General features: G+C 25.4%; 1 protein-coding gene and 1 long non-coding RNA gene across 4 annotated transcripts in view; one reads left to right on the top strand and one right to left on the bottom strand.

The window, feature by feature from the left end:
* Positions 1-18,156, bottom strand: part of LOC126898908 (uncharacterized) — a 132,392-nt gene that overhangs the window by 85,259 nt on the left and 28,977 nt on the right. The window lies entirely within an intron of this gene.
* Positions 3,889-11,584, top strand: LOC126898836 (dolichyldiphosphatase 1-like). Of its 3 annotated transcripts, XM_050673239.1 has the most exons (7): positions 3,889-4,060; positions 4,142-4,263; positions 4,785-4,885; positions 8,447-8,631; positions 8,864-8,962; positions 9,018-9,146; positions 10,059-11,584. In XM_050673239.1, the coding sequence occupies exons 2-7, from the start codon at positions 4,182-4,184 to the stop codon at positions 10,186-10,188; spliced, it is 726 nt and encodes a 241-aa protein (XP_050529196.1). In that variant the 5' UTR covers positions 3,889-4,060; positions 4,142-4,181; the 3' UTR covers positions 10,189-11,584. The 3 variants fall into 3 exon arrangements, with proteins under 3 accessions (XP_050529196.1, XP_050529197.1, XP_050529198.1); XM_050673240.1 differs by lacking the exon at positions 3,889-4,060 and having other exon boundaries at positions 4,151-4,287; XM_050673241.1 differs by lacking the exons at positions 3,889-4,060; positions 4,142-4,263 and adding an exon at positions 4,269-4,372.

Raw genomic sequence — 18,156 nt, 5'->3', positions numbered from 1 at the left:
TACCTAACATTTTATATATTTTTGTGAACATTTGATCCTTTACCAGGCCACAGGAAGGGTTTCAAAATGGTAACTTTTTTACAAAAAATTAACTTTTTCAACTTAACTTTTGAAAATGTTCCAGAAAGACTGAAACTTTTATATATATCTTAAATTAAAGTTAATGTAATATAATTTATTATGGTAAAAAAAAATTTCTGACTTTATTTTATCTTCATGATGAAAACAGACTTCCGGAACACTTTCAAAAGTTATGTTGAAAAAGTTATACTTTCTAAATGCATTTTTTAAATTTGAAGCCCCCCCCCGTATATAGGGAAATGGTCTGATTTAAAAAAAAAGTATGTCAAATGAAAGATGTATATAAATACTACTTCTCATGAAAAAATTGTATTGATCCATACATTTTTTAAAAAGTTATAGCATTTTAAAGTAAAAAAAATTAAGCACAGTGGGGTCGTGACATAGTTGGGTCCAGTATGGATGATATCTGACAGTGAATAAAATCACTATCATAAAAAACGCTTCTATGCAAATCTGTAGATAGTGTTTAATTAAAAAAAAAAAATTGTTAAAATAGCATATTTTTAATATGGTAGCCATTTGCGCATAGAAGATAGGTCGTTGAGACAAATTTTTTTTTTCATTTTATATTACATAAAAAAAGCTTTAATTTGATATTTGTTTAAAGGACGCAGTATTTCCCGAACATTTTCAAAAATTAAGTTGAAAAAGATCAATGTTTTTTACAATATTTCAAGTTTTGGTCGCCCCCTATATAAGGGGAAATTGTCCAATTTTAATAAAAAGTATGTCAAATGAAAGATGTACTTATAATGTATTTAAAAAAAAAAAATTTGTGCTGATATATACATTTTTCAAAAAGTTATAGCATTTTTAAGTTGAAAATTTAAAATCGAAAATTTTAACACAAAAATAATGTATTTTTAACTACGGCAGCCGTTTCAATGTAGAAGAAAAAGTGTCGGGACAAAATTTTTTTTTCATTTTATAGTACATAAAATAAGCTTTGATTTGATATATGTTTAAAGGACGCAGTATTTCCCGAACATTTTCAAAAATTAAGTTGAAAAAGATCTATGTTTTTTACAATATTTCAAGTTTTGGTCGCCCCCTATATAAGGGGAAATTGTCCAATTTTAATAAAAAGTATGTCAAATGAAAGATGTACTTATAATGTATTTAGAAAAAAAAAATTTGTGCTGATATATACATTNAAAAATTTGTGCTGTGTGCTGATATATACATTTTTCAAAAAGTTATAGCATTTTTAAGTTGAAAATTTAAAATCGAAAATTTTAACACAAAAATAATGTATTTTTAACTACGGCAGCCGTTTCCCGTTTAAATGTAGAAAAAAAAGTGTCGGGACAAATTTTTTTTTTTCATTTTGTAGTACATAAAATAAGCTTTAATTTGATATATGTTTAAAGGACGCAGTCTTTCCGGAACATTTTCAAAAATTAAGTTGAAAAAATTAATTTTTGTAAAAAAGTTGCCATTTTAAATCCCCCCCAATGAGCAGGTTAAGTGATAGATTTTCAAAAAAATGATATTAAATGAAAGGTAATAACTAAGGTTTTAGTATAAAAAAAAATTATGTAGATTGGTGATTTTTCAAAAAGTTATGGAAGTTTTAAGAAAAAAAAGTGAAAAAATTTCGAAAATTAGCGATTTTTAAATTTTTAATTTTTTTGGATATTTCCCCCATTTGCGGGGAACGAGGAAATTTTTTTCAATTTTTAAGGGTAATGACTTCAACTAGATATGATTTGTGATCTTTTGGCGTATTTTTGAAAGAAATCGGTCCAGTGAGAGCTGAGAAAAAGTGGCAACAGACATAAAAAAAAAAAAACACATCATGGTAAAATTAATACCTTCTCAGCTTCGTATCGAAGCTAAAAAAAGAATTGTTGTTATTTTTATATAATACATTTATTTCATAATAATAATAATAATTACAAGTTTTATAATAAATATTTACATAAACGTGAAAAAATTAATATTAAATTATACGGACTATTCCGTCAAAATGTGTATAAGTAAATACATAGTCTAAAATTACTAGATTTGCATCGAAGCGTTTCTTATGATAGTGATTTTAATCTCTGTCAGATTAAATTTATACATTATGCCACGTCTCCATTGTGTCGCGACCCCACTGTGTCTGCTTTTTGNATAATTGGAGAATTCTGTCACATTCTCTCTTATTTTGCTCTGAGAGGCGAGAAAGAGAGAGAAAATATATGTAAAAATGGGCAGAATCAGGCAGACTATAAGTTTGAGTAGTGACCAACCATGCCATCATACGGCACTGGAATAACTAGCTTTTAATATAACTACTGTGTAAGCATGCAGTAAGTACTGTATGGTTACTGCAACTGTAAGATGTAAGTATATCGTTATCTTATTGTTATTATTATATATGTCATGTCTGCAGAGCAGCTGTTATTTACATTTACCGCATTTACCAGCATTTACGTGAATGTCGTTAGTAAATCAAGATCAAACATTTCCAAATGGAAAAACAATTCCAGAACCGAAACAGTAAAAAACTTCCAAGGCCAAGGAAAAAAGAAAATGTCAATTCACCTGATCGGTAGCTTACGATATTTTAAACTTTGAATAAAAACACTTTATTTTTATTCTATAATATGGACTGTATTTTTTATTTTATATCTTTTACATTTTATATACGAAAAACTATAGGTGCGCGTAAGTGAGCCGGACTCATCATTCGCTGTCCGGTTTTCGACTAACTTACAAACAAAAACCTACGCTGCACCGCCCCCCACCTATTCTATAACAAATATATCTAGCGTTTTTTCCCCAATATCAAACATCACCAGTGAGCTAAAGAAAAAATGTCTGTGCTTTCAACATGGTAGAAATGTGCATGAAGCATTGTGTACAAAAATGCGCATCACCTAACACGCAACCAAATTAAAATATTTTTTTTTAATTTGATTATTTCTTCAACTTTTTGAAAATTAAAAAAAAAATGTATTTTCCAATTATCAATAGGGGGAGGGGTAGGTTTTGATATGTCCGTATTTTTACTCGGAACATCTGGTAGCCCTAATTTTAATAAGTATTTCTCTGGGTGTGTGTATAAGATAATAACAATGTGTTATAATTATTAATTATTAATATATATGCTTAGCATCAAATATTGTATATTTTGCAAGTATTGGATACTTTTAAAGAGTTATAAAATACAAAAATATTATACTACTTATTTCAATAATTTTAAAAATTAGATAATTAAAACAACTTCAGTCGTTTTAATATTATATGTTTAAATTGTTAAATATTATGTTTATAATGTTTAAATTTGTTTTTTTAAAAATTTTCACATTTAAAATAAACTATTGAAACAATTATAATGATACGTATGCATATTGATTCGTATGGATGCAAATATTGCAAGATATTTTATTATTTTGTGAAAGATATTTTGTTTAACAATAAATAAAAGTTTGAGAATGGTGAATTGAGGTAATTTTTGTTTTAAGAATACAACAATTAATTACTTTGTAAATTTTCAATTTTTTGTCAGACTTTATCTTTCAAAAATATTCTATGATAATAACCTAGATAATAATATAACAAAAATAGTATCATCAACAATGAACTAATATAAATTTTATCTTATAGTCGGAATTAATTAAACGATTATTTTTTATTTATTTGTTCTATGATAGAATTGATTGATTGATAAAAAATAATTACATTTATAAAAAACTTTTAAAATATCTTCTGCTTTAAATTCCTAAATCTTCAATTTCAATTGTGCAAGCTCTAGTTTATAAGATTAAAGTGATAATTTTAATGAAGTGATAATACTGATAACAATTCTTTATTATCTATGCGTATAATATTCTCGTTATTATTGTAAAATTAACTGCATCAAAAATATTTATTTACTTATAAACGTAAACTTTTAGAGTAAATCGTGTTCAAGTCATTTTAAATAAATCATGTAAAATAAAAATTGAGTGCTTAGAATTTTAAATTTTCACTATTTAGACTTATTAAAGTTGGTTTACCTTTGTATTTTACGGTTCTTAAATGATCATTTATTGTATATTTAATTAATTCTTTTTCTTGTTATTAATAGAATGGACAGTTTATCTAGAAGCTAATGTAATTAGTTAAAAATGGACGGTAGAAATTCATATATCCAGGCTCAACCTATAGAGTGGGTGCCTCTATCTTTGACTTTTGTCGAGTATCCAAATGGTAGGATAATACACAACAATTTCTGTAATTATTTTCCAAATATTGATTTGATAATTTTTTTGGAAAGCAAAACTCAAATTTTTATTAAAAATTGAAACATAATTGCTAGGTAAAGTAGCATATTTTTTCATGCAAATCATAAATAATCATTTTTGTACATGAACAATTTTGGATATTTTACAAGTTACATTAAACATTTCAAAAAATATTAAACATTTTTTTTTGTAAAATTAATACATTTATTCAGTTGCATAAGGACTTGTAGCCAAACATTTTTTTTAATTTTGCTTTTTTCTATCTAATTGCAAGCTAATTTTTCAATAAAAAGCAAAAATACAAAACTTCAAATACAAATTCAAACATTTTTTGTCTTTTTGTATCTTGATAACTCAATTATAGATTAATTTGAAGTATAATAATTGCATGAGTTATAAATATATAGTATAGTATTGTATAGTAAATTTACCTATAAAAAGATTTATTGTAGTGGATTAACACATTTAACATTTTTTCTTTTTCAGGAAATATATTTGGTAAATTGCTTGCGCTCTTCAGTATGATGCCATTTGTTATTCTTTCCGGTTTTATGACATTGATATTATTTCGGAGGGACTTGCATACAGTAAGATATTTGCTTATATATTATGTAAATGTGCTATCAAGAATAAGCTCGGTGTAACAATGAGAACTAACTTTTTCATACATAATAATTAAATAAATATAACAAAACTGTTAAATTTAAATTATGAAAAAACTACTACATATTTTATTCATATACTATTACATACTATTTATCATATACTATATTTAATATAGTAAGTGACGAGTAAGGGTAAAGACTTTTAGTTCCAAAAATATTAAATATGTTTGCTTTTATGCAATTTTAAAACTCTAAGTTATATAAATTATTTCACAACAAAGTTAACTCGTTTATCTATTGAAAAAATTAAGAATTCATTGAACTCCAAAATTATATATCAGATAATTATTATTGTTACAAATTAACTTCTAATATTTTAAAATAAAATTAATAATTTAATCTGCTGTTAAATACTTTTACTGATATCAAATAAAAATCAAACCTACTATATTGAATTTAAATTCAACAAACCAAGAAGGCCCTGTAAATAAATCAAATTTAGAGTGCTCATAATTTATTTAAATATCAACATGTGTTTTAAATTTTGATAATAATGGCATGCACTACAAATAAAAAAAAATTTGATGCTTAATTGTTAATATTCAAGTAATACCAATGATGTTCATTTATTGGGCTAATTTAGTTACTAAACCAGTTAGGTGTAAACCTGTATAGGATTAATCAAATTTCTGAATTAATCAAATTTCAAAATAATAATAATTTTTAAAATAGTTTTTTCAATTTAGTTAAGTATTATTTCTAAATTTATAAGTGGTTGAATATTTTTTAGGTTTATTCCTTCTCTCTTATTAGTGCTATTTTTATTTTTTTAAGTAGTAAAATTTTTATATTAATAGATAAAATATTAGAAAATAATCCAGCTAAGAAAATGACTGGTCCATAACAACTTTTAAACTAGTATTTTGGAAGGTATTAACATTTTTAAATGTAGACAGAGGCTAAAACAGGTTGTTTTTTTTATTATCACATATTCGTCTGCCACATTTCTCTTACTCAGCTATAAAAATGTTCATAATTTTTAAAATACTGGTACATAGGTTGATATTTACTAGTCAATATATATATAATTACAAATCTACAACAAGAACAATTTGGCCACAAACTGGCTAAGTGTTAAGCGAAACAAATAAATGAGGAATATTGCTCATTGAAGTATGTGTGAATAAGTTTATAAATTAAAAAAAGAAAACACTCAACTATAATATAGATATCACTACATTGATAGCCAGAAGATGTTGGAACTTGGTTCTTTTTTACAGTTAGATTTTTACTGGCTCAAGCCAGAAAAATAAATCATTTTTATGACCCATTAAAAAATTAGAACAGTGACACCCGCTTTTTCTCCCTCAAATAACACCCCTGTTTGTTTACTAAAGCTTAAGCTATATTTAAAATTTCAAAAGCCTATCTTTTTGGAAACCAAGATATTTGGTTTCAAAGAACCCGATGAATTTTTTTAGAGTAAAGATAAACTATCAATGCTAGAACATAATCTACAGCACTATCAAATGGCTTGACTCATTGTTTTAAACATTAGTTTTAAGAAAATATTAGATATAACTTAAGTAACAATCATAATCATATTTACTACACAATTTATATTAAAAACGAACGGAAGAAAAATTTAAGTAATCTTTATTAAAGTTGGATAGTTAAAAGATTGCATGATGTATATTTTTTGTTTTATTAAAGTTTTTAACTCCTTGGAGAATCAAATTAGAAATTTAGAACTAAAGTAATTCTTTTTTGGAATAAATGTATGAATAGTAAAATATAAAACAGAATATAATACTTGTAACAAAACAGAGATATCATTACTTTTTTTAAAAATAGTGAGCTAATCAATATTACCTAAATAAAATAATATGGATTGAAAATTACCTTTAGTACAATTATAAGAGAGTTCCGAAAAAGTAAGTTGAGAAAAAACATTTTGACATATATACATATATAGAGGGATAATAGGGGTCTATAGGAACAATTGTATCATTATACAAAGAAACAAGAACAGAAGGAGAATTCAATAATACAAGATAATGCATAGACCTTTCTGCATTAAATATTGTATTAATTTGAAACATTAAGAAAAGATACATTATGTAGAAATATCGATTGTGAAAAAGAAGAGTTTAAATTCAAGCTTAACATAGAATAATTTAAATAAAAAAAGTTATAGTCATCAAATAGTAATATTTGTGTCTGTATATGTATCTGGATATAAAACAATTGTATTATTAATAATATCAAAAAAAAACCTTGTTATAACGAAGGGTTAGAATTTGTAGTAAAATAAACACAACCCAGTATTATTTTCTTATTTTAATTAATTTTAACTTTAACTAATATTAATTCTAAATATCAAACATCTAAGTTGATTTTTTATGAGATAAAAGTATTATTGGCAGCAATTAGAACACCCCCACCTTTTGCTAAGAAACTTAAGGCAGTGGATCTGTTTATTCTAAAAATAGAATAATTAAAAAAGCCAAGTTTAGATGTGTTAAAATATTCATTTAACCATGTTTCCAAGAAAATAGACCAATTGTATATGGATATAGGGATAATAGCAATGAGAAGATTAGTTTTTGTATTTAAACCAAATAATATCATTAAAATGAACAATAATATTTTAATTGATTGGAAATTTTTTATGGTAAAAAATCTTATTATGACTAAGTAAAAAAACTTTTTATACTTATTCTTTATAAATTTTATTTGAAAAAAAAACTACTAATGAAAGAAATTGATTAAAAAACAGAAAATATGTCAATTATACCTTAAAATCATAATATACCTTGACATTTAATATGTAATATCAAATTTGTATTTTTAGTATGAAACAAATTCGTTTCTATATGACGCAACAATAGAGTTCTTTTTTTAAATGAACATAAAAAATATATACAAATGCTTAAGTTTTCTAGTCTAGTAATGAGACACAAGGATTGTATAGTTTAAATAACAAGAACTGTTTGATTTTCATCAAGCTCTGTTTATTGAGCACACAGTAAAAAGTTACCTAAGTGTAAATGACAATAATTGCACTAAACTCGATGTAATTGTTTAATTTATGAGTTTTATGAAAATCACTTTGAATGTAGTAATTGATTTATCTATGAGCATTTAAAATTAGCTAGTTGAAATTTTGCTAAAGGTGATAAGTTGATTTAAATTTATATTTAGTATTACAGATACTTCATCCAAGGTAAATAATCTATGATTATAATGCTAATATTAAAGGTTTAAAATGTTTGACCAATTTACACAAATTAAATGAATAATTCAAAGCTATTAAAATCTCTTATAATTATATAAACTTAAATGTATTGGTAAAAATAAAATTGACCATTTGACTTTTTTTATTTATTTTATGTGGTTAACCTAAGTCAATCAAAAATAAAAAAATAAAATTTTTAAAGAAAAACTTATAAAATTTCAAAAATGATCCTTTAAAGTATTTTATTACTTATTGTTATACCTATATTATGAAGTAATTATATAATGATAAATATTTTTTTTTAGATATCGTTTTTCTTTGGAGTTATTGTAAATGAATTCTTTAACAAAATATTGAAACATATATTATGTGAACCAAGACCTATGATTAGGAATCCTAATTTTGTATATTCAGAATATGGTATGCCATCAGCTCACTCACAATTCATGTGGTTCTTTGCTTCATATATGATATATTTTACTTTTATTAGGTAACATTAATTATTAATTATAACAAAATTTATTGTTTTATATCTTAACTACTGAACTTTTTAAATGTTTTATTTTTGTGTTAGTCATAGAAATGTTTTCATTATGTCAGAATTGTTAATCAGATTAGTTTTAACCAAAAATGAAGTTACCTTGTTTTCTCATGAACCATTAATTTTTAGCTATAAAAGTAATTATGAAAATTATTTCAAAGAATTTTAAATATTTTTTCAGATTACAATATGCTAATAACAAAGCATTTAAGGAATTTTTTTGGAAAGTTACTGCTGTAGCTGTTTGTATAACTGTTGCTTTTATTGTATCATACAGCAGGTATTTAAATGATTTTTTTATTTTGCACATTGTTATCTTATTTATGTTTTTATAGAGTTTTTCTTCAATATCATACATGGAGTCAAGTAATTTATGGTGCTTTTTTTGGTATTATTATGGGTACTATTTGGTTTTATATTACCAATGTTATATTAACTCCACTTTTTCCAAAAGTTATGTCTTGGTGAGTATTTAATTCAAGTTTAATATCAAAATAACTTTCAAAATTTCAAAAGTTGTTTATTAAAAAAATTTGACCTCTAAAATTAATTGTTTATAACTTGTCTCCATTTACATAACTTATACCTTACAACAGATTTTTTATTTCTACAATTTTGCTAGTATCTAGAAAATATGAAAAGAAAACTACATAGATGTACACTAATATTTGCTAAAACAAAATTATACCATTTACATTGTTAATTTTTTCAAAGTTATAATCAATTAACATTCCAAACACAGATCAATGCCCATCTTAGATAAAATTTAATGAAAAAATACTCAAAACCAACAGAAAAAATCCAATAGCGGCTCAAAACATGATGGAAAAGCAACCGCAATAATTTACAATATTTGAACCTAAAAATAGCCAATGATCTTAACAAAACGAATAGTGCAATAAAATTTTGTAACTATAATTACTCTAGACTGTAACAAAACTAATGATGAAATACCTGACAAATTTAACTGCTCAAAACTAACTTAATCTACAAAAATTGTATGCAATGTCAACTCTTTTTTTTGTATAAGAAAAGACTAATTAACTGATTAATAATAATAAACAAAGAAATATTGTTCAGAAATGCTCATAATATATATATTACATTAATAATAAAGTTTAAAGTTGGTTTTCGCATAAAAATCTAAACATTTCAAAATTTAAAAACAATTTTTGTTTCGTACTTCTTTTTAAATTTTAAATGTCCTCTTCTAAAGGCTATTATTTGCGCCCAAGAGGATAGGTATATCTACATAGCCTAACACAATGGAATCAAACCCCAGTATCTAGGCACCAAGGCACAGCTAGTTATGGACTGAGCTAGGTAGACCATCTTATATTTTAATAGTTGAATTAATATAATTTTTTCTCTTACAGGAAAATATCAGAGCTATTTTTGTTAAGAGATTCAACATTAATTCCCAATATACTATGGTTTGAATATACTAATATTCGACAAGAAGCAAGAGCTAGAGCAAGGCGCCGCAAATCAGTATCAATTAAATAGCAATGACTTGCATAAAAAGATCAAATTAGTAAAAATTATGCAAATGGAAAATTTTATTATAGTTTGATTATTAATTGTTATAATTATAATAATAATTGTTTTTCCCATCTTCTTTACCACAAGCAATAGCTTCTAAAAGAGAGTTTTAAGTTTAAATAGTATAATAGTTTGAACATTGATAAATTATTTCATCAATGCTCAATGCTGAATGATATATATATATATATATATTATTTGCTTTGTTAAAAAATATACAACAATATATTACTGTTATAAAAAATTTAACAGTTTTCCAAAATATTATGTACATTCTAAAAATTCAATAAAATTAGTTTTAGAGATAATATTTTTTATAAGTAATACTTATTACTTAATTATAAATATATAAAATGTATGGTATAATTATATAAGGTGGATTAGTTTTTTTAGACTATATCCACAGTAAAAAAAAAATGTAGGTCTATTATGATGTAATTAAAAATAAATGAATGTTCTGTTATATTGTTATAACAGATCTGATATTGAGTGTTCAGCGATAAAACAATATTCCTGTATATATATAAATAAATTTAATTAGATAATCATGGTATTAAAATTGTTTATAAAATGTTATTGCTTTTTAGGAGACCAAAAAAAAAAACAATAATTTAAGTATTGGTCAATGGAATTTTCAAATTATAACCACAGTTGAAAAATTACTCAACTACCTATGAAATCAACAGTAATATCAATGAAAAATTTTATTACTAAAAATTAAATTTCTCAAAAAAAATTTGATTTTACCAATTTCTTATGAAAACTTACCATTTATTACAAGTACATTTAACAGAATTTTACAAGACAGATTGTCTTGAATTTTGAGTAAAATTTGTAGTTATACAATAAATAATTTATATGTTTCCATTTGATTTTTCAAATTCGACCCTCTAAAACTTCTTACTCTTCAATGATTATTGTAGTTATATTATTTAAGTTACTAAATTATTTTAGTAACTACTTATATTGGTTAATTTTATTACTTATAATTTATATATTACCAAACAATTGTAATAAATATTGTAACTTGTTAGTCATGAAATATTTATACTTGCATTAATTACTTTTGTATATTTAGAATTTCAAATTTTGTTACAATGTATTATTTTGGACTTAAAATAATAAATAACATAACATGACATGTATACCAATATAAAAAAAATCTATCTATATATTCTTGAATGTTTAAAAATATACCAATGTAATTTTGTATAAAAAATTAATAACAGGAAATAATAAACAATATGTGTTAGATATAAGATCATAAATAATGTGTAAGATATTATGGTACAGTAGATCATTATTGGCGAAAATGTAATAAGTTATTACAAAGTGATTAATAAAGAAAAAAGCTCATATATTGAGATTTAATATTATTGAAATAATAAAAATAGCATCTCACAACCTATCCATTCTTTTACTTTTATTTTCTTTCTTTGTAAGTTACTACAATAAGTAATTTTGAATTATATAGATTAACTATTATTATTTTTTTATAATTGAGCAAAAGTAAGCAACCGAAAATATTTTCAATTAAACTTTTCATACTCATTAGTTAATTATTAGATACTTTTTTATTATTCAGAAGTTGAGAAAAAAAAAATTAATTTTCAATATTTACTCTTAATCAGCAAATATTATCTACATTTATAAATTAAAATTTACTATAATACCAAAAATCGATTTATCATTAATAAAATTGTAAATCTTGTCTAGGAAATAAATAATCATTCATATTGTTTAGAAAAAAACTTTTTTTTTATTTAAAGATACTATTTCAATATTTGAAATAACCAAGCTTCTTCAATTACATTTAGTTTACATATTTTTATTTTTAATAAAGCATTTAAAAACTCAATTCATTCGGATTTTAACATAGTTGGGATAGTATAGGTAATATCTTGAAGTGATTAAAATTACTATGATATAAAATGCTTCTATGCAAATCAGTAGATAATGTTTAATCTTAAGAGTAATTGTTAGATTTTTCCAAAAGCAACATAAAATCTATTTCCGATTACGAGAATTTATAAGTATAATTTTAAACAATTTTATAATTTATTATTATTATTAATTTATTAACGCCCTTTCGGGCAAAGTGTGTACATTCGTAATACATGTTTATAAACAATTTACATAATAAGAATGAATAAAACATACAACAGAATACATAGAATATAAAAGATATTAAATTAAAATTAATATATACATATAATATATTTATACAGAATTTAGACTTAAATAACGAAGTTTAGTTTCATTGTCATAATTGAAATCGACATCTATACTATTACATTCTCTTAACATGCGACTTAAAGGCTCGTTGAAACTGTAAGATTGAGAATGAAAAGGAATATTAAATGTAGTCGTGGAACGAGCATTGAAAACGGGAACATGCCAACTTATTTTTCTGAGTATTTGAGGACAACTTATTTTATTATTTAATAATTTATATATAAATGATGTATCATTGAATTTACGTCTGGACGTAAGAGAATTCAAACCTAGTTCATGTTCTAAGTTATCAATCGAAACGTTTAATTTAAACTTAAGTGACAAGTATTTTAAGAAGTTGTGTTGAACATTATTTAAACGTTGAATCAAAATATTTTGGTAAGGGTTCCAAATTATGGATCCGTATTCAATACCTGAACGGACAAGTGCGCAATTCAAAGTTTTTAGACAAATAATATTATTAAAATCACAGCACTGCCGTCTGACAAATCCCAGCATACGCATGGCTTTTGAATATATAAAATATATGTGTTTATTAAATGAGAGATCATCAGAGAGTATAATACCAAGATCTTTAATAGAAGAAACTAACTTTATTGTATGTCCATCTAAGGTATAATTATAAATTAAAGGGTTTTTACGTCTGGAAAACGATATTACAGCGCATTTATCAATATTAATTTTTAATTTATTTATGGTACACCAATTTGAAAATTTTACAAGATCTGACTGTAGTTTTTCTTGGTCATTAACAGAGTTAATATTGATATACATTTTCAAGTCATCGGCAAACAGCGAAAATGTACAAAAGTTGAATATATGTTTAACATCGTTTATAAATAATAAGAGTAGCAATGGTGACAAGTGTCCTCCTTGCGGGACACTTGAAGGTGTAGCGAAAGGACACGAAATTTTAACTGAAACTATTACTTGTTGTGTCCATCCAGTTAGATAGGAGCTAAACCAGGAAAGTAACTGACTATTAATACCAAAAATACTAAGCTTTTTAATTAAAGTTTTGTGATCAACTGAGTCGAATGCTTTACTAAGGTCTGTATAGATGGCGTCTACTTGTCCATGATTTTCAACGACATTAAGTACCTCTGTATAGTATATTAATAAGTTAGTTGAAGTCGATTTTTGAGATCGAAAACCGTGCTGCTCATCTATTAATATTTTATCAAATAATTTAGAAAGTTTGGGTTCTATTAATTTTTCAAAAAATTTAGATACTGCACATAATTTAGATATAGGACGATAATTATTCACAAAAGCCCGATTGTTTGATTTAAAAATTGGTAGCACAAAACTTAATTTCCATAAATGTGGGAAAACGCCATCAAATAATGATTTGTTAAAAAGCAAATATATGGGATAAGCTAGTGCGTAACGACATTGAAATAAAATGATTGGAGGCAGTTGATCGGGACCATATGTCTTATCTACACTTAGGTTACTAAGACCCTCAAATACCTCTGCTAATGAAATATTTAAAGAAGATAAATTTATATATGAATTTTGGTTTATGTTAGTTAGATCGAGAGCAATTATAAATATAATACACGAATAATATACTTATATCAATTAATTTTAGTATGAAATTGATATTCATTAATTTCATATTACAACTTATACGGAAAAATTATAAAAAGTTATATAGTTGTTGTATATTACGTTACTTCTGTGGCAAAGTTTATAAAAAAAATAAAAGAAAGTTACTTTCTTAATTTGTTTATTATGACCTTAGTAAGTTATTTATTATTTTAGTTAAAAAATTGAATTTGTAATTTATCAGAAGCTATTGTTAGCTAGCACATTTTTGTTAGCTTACAATATATAACATAAGTTTTAATTTAACATATGTTTGAAGCTTGTAGAATGGGTGGTATTTTTTTTTATCTCCATTTATGCTGAGACCAATTTCTTTCCCTGTCCTTATTAGCTCTTTTGTGAATTGTTTCAGGTTCTCTTAATTTCGGTTATAATCACTAGATCATCAGCATATGCTACAATTGAAAGTTGTTGGTCATCGCTAAGTTTTATTCCTACCGCCTTACTAAGAACTTGTTCCACCACTGATTCCAAGGAAATGTTAAACAAAGCCGGTAACAACGCATTTCCTTGTCTGAGACCTTTCATTTAGAGACTTATACGCTCACTTTGATTAATCTAGTAAGTTTTTCTGGTATACCCATTCGGGATATTACGTTACACAGTTTCTTTCTATTCACTGAGTCGTATGCCGCTTTAAAATCTACAAATAGCATATGTATATCTTTATTAAATTAATGGTTTTTTCTGCAATTTGTTTTATTATATCAATTTGATCTATAGTGGATTCACCTACCATAAAACCTGCCTGATATTCACCAATAATTTGTTTAATAAATGGTCTCAATCTATTAAATAGGAGGTTAGATAATATTTTGTACGAAGTGCTATTAGAAAAATTCCTGTATAGTTCTATGGGTCCATTTTATCTCCCTTTTTATACATCGGACATTGGACAGACATTTTTCATGATTCTGGGATCTACTCCTTCTCCCAAATATCGGTGATTAGTTTGTGAAGTTGTTGAATCAGCTTCTTTCCTCCTTTTTTTAGGCATTCAGAAACTACTTCATCAATCCCAGGGGCCTTTCCATTTTTTAGCATTTCTATTCCCCTTTCTACTTCTTGTATCGTTGATTTGTCCAATAATTCTTCCACTGTTTCACTTACTTCTATTGTGGTCCTATTTTCTGGTTGATTCAACATTTCCTCAAACATATTTTGAATTTCGATTGCTATTTTACCTTTATCTGTTATAATAGTTCCATCATCCTTTCTTATCATAGTTGTTATCGGCAAGTAATTTGTTTTTACGTTCTTCACTTTTTTAAAGAAAGCTTTTATGTTATTTTTGTTATTGTTTTCTATTTCCGTAAATATTTTTTTTTTTCAATTGTCTCTTAGCCATTTTTATAGTTCTTTTTGCCTCTCTTTGTTTACTTGCTAGAGTTTGTTTGTTTTCATTACTTGGGTTTTGTATCACCTTCAGACATGATTTATCCCTTACATCTAAAGATTTTTTGCAATTTTCATCAAACCACCTTTCCTTTTTTTCATTTTGTGTGTTTCCCAATATTTTTTCGGATGTACCTTTAATTACTTGTGCTATTTTTTCTCAATTTGTGTTATATACGTCTGCTTCCTGGTTTATTTGCTGTATATTTTTATTTAATATTTCCTGGTACACCCTTATTATATTAGTTTACAGTATGTCTCTGTTAATTCTTTATTTTCCCGCATTTCTATCCTGATTTTCCACTGACATCCTAAAGTATATTTTGACTCTTACCAGGAAGCGGTCAGATATTGCACTACAATTTCTCATGCTTATCACATATATGACATTTGGACATTTGACCTTATCCGTTTATCTACAAGTACATGATCTATTTGGTTTCTTATCTTCCCACACGATGATATCTATGTCTGTTTATGGATATCCTTATGTAGGAACATTGTACTACTTATGACCATATTTCGGTTTGACGCGAAAGTAACAAGCATAGTGCCATTTTTGTTCGTTTCTCTGTGTAAGCTCTCTTTACCAATTGTCGGTCTAAAAATTGTCTCTTTGCCTATTTTTGCGTTGAAACCTCCTATTATTATTTTTGGTTTCCAGTTTGGTAAACTATCATATAACATTTCCAATTTATCGTAAAAGGCAATTTTGATGTCGTCATGTTTGTCCTCCGTTGGTGCGTAACAATTAATCACAATCGCACTGTACCACTTATATCTGATCTTCAAGATACATAACCGGTCTGTAACTCACTATACTTGGCATAATTTTATCACTCATTTTGAAGCCTACTCTCCTTTCATGTTTCGTACCACCACTATATAACATTATCATCCCCTAAAACGTAATACTGCCCAAGTCTTCCCATCTCACTTCTTAAATTGCAGTAATATCTAACTTATACCGTTCATGGCACGATATAATTGTCGTCAAAGCTGCGGACCTATATAGAGAGCGCACATTCCAGGTTCCCATTGTTAAATTCGATAACTCCAATTTCCGAGGCCTTTGTTGTTGTTGTTGTTTCGTAATCGGTGTGTTTTCTATATAAGGTGATTGACCTTATGACAACCCCCAAAAACTGGAGGATCATCCTAATTCAACCAATTTAGGTCAGAGTAGAATGTGACTGAACCAACTAACTGAAGTCAGTTCATAGCTCGGGGCCCCGGGTTCGCAATACCCGTCGCACTAATTAGTGCTCCCCTGGGGGTAATATATAGATATATATACAAAATAAAAGGAAAGTACCTAACTTATTCATAAGAAAAATTAGTTTTTTCAATCATTTGTAAAAATTTATGACAGTTAAAACTAAAAAAAAATTTCAAAAATGTAAAAATTTACTGATTTTAAAAATCGTACTTTTATGAAAATATTTTCCAATTATAGGGAACGTGGGAAATGTTTTCAATATTTGAGAGTAATGTCTCTAATTAAATGCGATTTGTTCTTTCGATCATAGTGAGAGATGAAAATAACTGGCCACAGGGACACACAATAAAAATAAATATATTAATAAATACATCATAGTAAGATGTAAAGTAATATAAAAAAAATGATTATATTTTTATCACTATTTATTTATATGATCAACTTATAATATGTAAACATATTTGTTAAAAATACTATAATATATTTAAAAAATGTGTTATAATACTATATTACAGTATTTTTTAAAGAATAAATATTCTTGTGATTATATTTGAAAATGAAATTATTTAAGAAGTTCTTTAAGCCTTTGTAGTTTTCTTGAAAATAAAACTCGAACGTACGATTGAATTACATTAAAGTCAATATTTTGGAAAATTGTACATAAATATAATATAAAATTACTCATTTTAGTAGCTAATAACTTTAGTGATGAAATTGGTCTAAACATTTTTACTTTATTGGTATTAGTGTAATATTCAATATCCTTAAATAAAATTGGACTCATAGTATATAATGTTTTTAATATGAATTTTTCGTCTTTCTGTGAAATGTTATTTGATATAAAAGTATTTATTGGTTGATTTAATAATTTTTCAGCAATAATTATCATGACTTTGTTTTTTATTTAAAAAAAATTTATTATTCGAATAAAATTAGTGTAATATGTAATGTTTTTGGTTTCTAAAAATGATTTAACTTCGACGTCTTTCACAATAGGATTGTATATAATTAAATGTGCGATTCTAACATACTGTAATGAAATTATTTGGACCAGTATAAATAAATTTCCTTGGAGTGTACTTAGTTTATTTATACATTCATATAACATAGTATTATTGCAATTGTCTTGAATATCAAAGCCTTGAAATTCTTTATTGATGGTCATATTTTGCATACTTTTAAATAACTCTTTCGTGATACGGTTTAAGTTATTTTTTTTCGCCAACACATCATTTAAGCGAAGCATTTTCATTGATAAATAATTGTATGTGGTTGTTTCAAAGTTGTTTTTTACGTCATATTGTCTGCGTTCCAATTCTTTTATTTCCTCGTCAATTATACTTTTCCAATAAGAACCATCGTCATCATAAGTTTTTTGTGTAACCCGAAGAAATATTTTTTTATTATTGAGATGTATTTGGTAATAATTTTTACATTTGCGTGATTCCAAGTATTCTATGAAAAATGTGATA

Source organism: Daktulosphaira vitifoliae, unplaced genomic scaffold, assembly GCF_025091365.1.
Source record: "Daktulosphaira vitifoliae isolate Bord-2020 unplaced genomic scaffold, ASM2509136v1 Scaffold_2, whole genome shotgun sequence".
NCBI lineage: Eukaryota > Metazoa > Arthropoda > Insecta > Hemiptera > Phylloxeridae > Daktulosphaira > Daktulosphaira vitifoliae.
Note: the sequence above shows the minus strand (reverse complement) of the source record. Positions and strands in the feature narration are given on the sequence as shown.